The sequence below is a fragment of the Lycium barbarum genome, chromosome 3, assembly GCF_019175385.1.
Source record: "Lycium barbarum isolate Lr01 chromosome 3, ASM1917538v2, whole genome shotgun sequence".
NCBI classification, from domain to species: Eukaryota; Viridiplantae; Streptophyta; class Magnoliopsida; order Solanales; family Solanaceae; genus Lycium; species Lycium barbarum.
Window position 1 is genome coordinate 9,145,899 of NC_083339.1, and position 5,463 is coordinate 9,151,361.

General features: G+C 34.7%; 1 protein-coding gene across 1 annotated transcript; it reads right to left on the reverse strand.

Annotated features, from left to right (window-relative positions):
• Positions 1-1,387: 1,387 nt before the first annotated feature.
• Positions 1,388-1,888, reverse strand: LOC132630249 (secreted RxLR effector protein 161-like). Its single transcript, XM_060345837.1, has one exon. The coding sequence runs from the start codon at positions 1,886-1,888 to the stop codon at positions 1,388-1,390; it is 501 nt and encodes a 166-aa protein (XP_060201820.1).
• Between the last annotated feature and the right edge of the window lie 3,575 nt (positions 1,889-5,463).

Below are 5,463 nucleotides of genomic sequence, written 5' to 3' on the forward strand. Positions count from 1 at the left end.
AGTAGATACTCCATCTGTCTCAATTTATGTGATATAGTGTTAGAAATATAATGTTTGGGGTTAGAAAAAAAATGTGCAGAATGGCTGCAAGGCGTGTAGCAATGCCACTTTCCTTAAGGAATATTTGCCCTCACCATAAGGTATGCAAAGGGGATTGTGAACTTCCTCTAGGATACAATGAAATTCTTTATTCGAATTTGTCTTTGCACAAACAAATTGAATCACAGGTCACTCAAAAGAAAAAAAACAGAATTTGTCTAACTTATAAATATTTTCTGCAGCAAATAAATATAAGATATTTGGAGAAAAAGAAGAAGAAGATCTTATTGTATTTTTTTTCTGTTACTTTGACACTCTATTTATAGACATAAACATGTCTATTCTAAAGAGAAACATCGGTTGGTTACACCCCATGTCTATTCTGAAGAGACACATCAGTTGGTTATACAATTGTTGGAATTTAAATAATCACTATTTCTATACAAACTAACTGCCAATTTGAATTAATTAAAATTCAAAAAACAACTGACAAAATTACTAACATGTAGTTGGACTACAGCAAAATGTAGCAGGACTATAAAACAATATAGTAGGATTATTGGACCTTTGGGAGATCCATTTGAAAATCCTACAACAATCCTCCACCATTTTCAAAATCTCCAAAATTCGACTATTCTGAGAATCCTATGCATAAATGAAAGTATCGGTTCGATTTGAACTTCCACTTAGTGAAATGTATTGTTGCTAATCAGAATTAATTGGTAGACCAGCTTTGAACCAATAATTCTTTTTGACTAGTTAGGTACAAGTCACACATAGAGCTCCATATTCCAATGAGTGCCTTTATTAGTTTACACATATAGCCATGTGTATGTATCCTTTTCATGAGTGCTGCTAGAGTCAAGCCTTCAACTCCTAGAAGTGGCTGCACTTCTTGTTCACATAGGTAGTCCCTACTACAAGTACTCCCATACCTTAGTATTTTTACCATTTCGAGTGTAGGTCTATTAACAGCCTTAAACTCACCCTTCTTTATTACGTCACGAGTAATAAGCACTTTCACTTGGGATGCTTACTTTATTTAAGTGCTCACAATCATCCATATGATGTACTTTGACTCATTGAACTCAAGACTTGAAGTTGCAACAAGTGTTGGGTTGAGCTTTCACCATTGGTGATTTAATTATTCATAGGCTTGAGACTCATCCCTTTTGATGTTTTAAACACCATTTCTCTTGCGAGACCTTTTGTTAGAGGATCAGCAAGATTTTAACCCAATCTTAAAAAAATCTACAGTGATCACTCCATCAGTTATGAGTTGCCTCACATAACTATGTCTGACACCAATGTGTCTAGACTTACCATTATATACTTGACTATATGCCTTTCACAAAGTGGCTTGACTATCACAATTGATTGAAATTGGTGACATTGGCTTTGGCCATAGTGGGATATTGTAGAGTAAATCTCTTAACCATTCCGCTTCTTTGCTCGCCGAGGCTAAAGCAATAAATTCAGATGCTATAGTGGATTCAGTTATACATTTTTGCTTCTTGGAACCCCAAGAAATTGCACCTCCACCTAGCATAAAAATCCAACCACTTGTAGATGCATGATCTACTCTATCTGAAATCCAACTAGCATCAGAATATCCTTCCAAAACAGAAGGAAAACCCGAATAACAAATTCCATAATCAATTGTTTTCTTCAGGTACTTCAATACTCTATAAATTGCATACCAATGCAATTTACTTGGATTACTTGTGTATCTACTTAACTTGCCGACAACAAACGCAATATCTGGTCGTGTACTTGTCATGGCATACATTAAGCACCCAATGAATCGTGCATAATCTAACTGTGCAACAGGTTTATCTTTATTTGGCATTAGTTTTATACTTGGATCCATAGTATCTCAATTTAATGGGATTGAGATAATATCAAACCTTTATCATCTCTAATTATTCTTATTCCAAGAATAACATCAGCTACACCTATATCTTTCATGTCAAAATTGTTTGACAAGAACTTCTTGGTATTAGTAACTTGCTCCAAGTTTGTACCGAATATTAACATGTCATCTACATATAAGCATATGATGACACCTTTTCCTCCAATAAATTTGTTGTAAACACATTTATCAGACTCATTGATTTCAAAACCATTAGACAAAACAACTTCATCAAATTTTTGATGTCATTGTTTTGGTGCTTGTTTTAATCCGTATAAACATTTAACAAGCTTCAATACTTTATTTTCGTGTCCAGGAATTATAAAACCTTCAGGTTGTTCCATATACACTTCTTCATCTAATTCACCATTTAAGAATGCATTTTTTACATCCATTTGGTGAATTACTAAATTGTGAATCAATGCAAGAGAAATGAGCAACCTTATAGTAGAAATTCTAGCCATAGGAGCATATGTATCGAAATAATCAATACCTTCCCTTTGTGCATAACCTTTTGCTACTAATCTTTGCTTTAAATTTATCAATGATTCCATCTACTTTCATTTTCTTTTTGAAAATCCATTTGCAGCCTATTGGCTTGGAACCTGGTGGGAGGTCTACTAATTTCCAAGTTTTATTTCTCATAATTGAGTCCATCTCATCTTGTATTGCTTCTTTCCAAAAGGAAGAATCTTGAGACCTCAGTGCTTCAACAAAAGTTGATAGATCATCTTCTGTATTAAATCAATAATGTAAATGCGTCTTTACATGTTCTCTTATTCCTTCTACTAAGTACATAAAGAAATCAGGCCCATAGTCCTTTGCTTTCCTAACTCTTTTACTTTTCCGAAGTTCAACCACTTTTTCTTGAACATCATTTGTCAATTCATTTTCTGGAATATTAAGAGATTTATCTTTGTGTCTAAGAATTGAATTCAACCTGGTTTCATCAAATATAGCATCCCTTGATTCAATCACTATATTTACAGAAATTAAGTCATTAGATTCTATATCCATGAAACGATATACCTTGATATGTTGTGCATAGCCTATAAAATATACATTCAATTCCTTTTTCGCCCAACTTTCTCTTTTTTGGGTTCAGGTACCCTTACTATGGCTTTACAGCCCCAAACTCTTAAATAATTAAGGTTTGGTTTCCTTTTAATCCATAATTCATATGGAGTAGTTTTACTCCTCTTATTTGGGACTTTATGTAATATATGACAAGCTGTTAACAAAGCTTCGCCCCAAAATCCTTGTGACAAACCAGAATCAGAAAGCATTGCATTTACCATTTCGGTTAATACTCTATTCTTACGTTCTACCACTCTATTTTGTTGTGGAGTATAAGGTGCAGTAGTTTGATGTATTATCCCGATTGACTCAAAATACTTTGGATCATAGTATTCGCCTCCTCTATCACTTCTCAAGCATTTAATAAAAGATTCACAATGTAGTTCTACTTCAGATTTATATAATCTAAATGTATCCATAACTTCATCTTTAGAATGCAATAAATAAACATAGCAGAATCTTGTATAATCATCTATGAAAGTTGTATAATGCTTCTTTCCTCCTATGGTGGGAGTGCTATGCAAGTCACATACATCACTGTGAATTAAGTCTAATATATTAGAACTTCTATCTACCTTAGGAGATGAATTTCTAGTGATCTTTGTAACCATGCAAGTTTTGCATTTATCATGATGACTATCAAGAACAGGAAGTAATTCTAACTTAATCATATCATGCATTCTTCTAAAATTAATATGCCCCAACGATTATGCCATAAATCAGAAGTAGACTCAGCAATATAAGCAGAAACATTCATATTATTATTAAGGTTGAGCTTGAACATGCCCTCGTACAAATAACCTTTGTCTACAAAGGTTCCACCTTTAGACAATACAAAGTTATTGGCCTCAAAGACAAGTTTGAAGCCGAACTTGTAAAGCAAACCACCAGATACAAGATTTTTCCTAACTTCTGGTACATAATAAACATCATTTAAAACAAGCAATTTTCCCGAAGTGAACTCAAGTTCCACCGTTCCTTTGCCTTTCACTTCAGTCGTCGCAGCGTTTCCCATGAACAACACACTTCCATCTTTGGTAGGCTCTAGTGTCTTAGAGACTCTTATCCTTGCACACATGCTTGGTATCCCCAGAATCAATCCATCATGCACCATCATCTTGAATCAAATTCACTTCAGAAATCATAGCCACAAAGGTGTTGTTTTGGGCTTGACCATTCTGGTTTTGATTCTGATTCCTAGACTGGTTTCCATTCAGATTTTGATTCCTTTTGAGATGGCGACATTCTTCTTTTAGATGCCCAAATTTTCCACAATGGAAGCAAGGACCCTTCTTCTTTTTATTCTTGAAGTTCTGGCCTTTTGGTTTCATAGATTGTTGTTACTTGCCTTTGTTTTTCTTGTAATTATTGTGGTGATTTGGTCCTTTTCTTGACTCTCCATCCTCCACCATGTGGACTTTGGAGAATTCGGAATTCTTTTCAGAATTCACTTTCTCTTGCTTGCGATAATCCTCTTCAATTCAAAGGTGATTTCCAAGTTGCTCAAGAGAGATATCCTCTTTCCTGTGTTTAAGATTTTTCTTGACATCTTTCCATGACGAAGGAATTTTATCAATAATGGATGACACAATGATGGTTTCATCCAACTTATATTGCTCAAAACTTGTTAGTAACGATTAAGTTCATGCAGTTGATCTATAACGGAACGAATATTAACCATTTTATAATTGTTAAAACGGCTAACCAGAAATTTCTTGCCGCTTGCATCTTTGGACATGTATATGGCCTCCAGTTTGTCCCAAAGCTCTTTTGCAGTGGCAACATTCTGATAAACATCGAACAGCGCATCAGACATTCCGTTGAGAATGTGGCCTCTGCAAATGTAGTCATCATTCTCCCATTTCTGCCTTGTACGAATTGCTTCCAGTGAATCATTATCATTTTCGGCAGGCTTCTCTTGGGTTAGCACATAGACGACTTTGAGCGTGGCTAAGAGGAAGTGCATCTTCTTCTGCCACCGGATGAAATTTCCTCCTTCAAACCGATCAAGTTTCACAATGTTGGTTGACATATCCTTGACTGAAGCCATTGCAGGAAAACAGAATATTCCTTAAGAATGTTAGAAATATAATGTTTGGGGTTGAAAAAAAAAATCTGCAGAATGGCTTCAAGGCGTGTAGCAATGCTACTTTCCTTAAGGAATATTTGCCCCCACCACAAGGTATGCAAAGGGGATTGCGAATTTCCTCTAGGATACAATGAAACTCTTTATTCGAATTTGTCTTTGCACAAACAAATTGAATCACAGGTCACTCAAAAGAAAAAACAGAATTTGTCTAACTTATAAATATTTTTTGCAGCAAATAAGTATAAGATATTTGGAGAAGAAGAAGAAGAAGAAGATCTTATTGTATTTTTTTTGTTACTTTGACAGTCTATTTATAGATATAAACATGTCTATTCTGAAGAGAAAC

Excerpts from the sequence above, each read along its gene's own strand:
- LOC132630249 (XM_060345837.1), bottom strand. The coding sequence starts at position 1,888 with ATGCCAAATAAAGATAAACCTGTTGCACAGTTAGATTATGCACGATTC.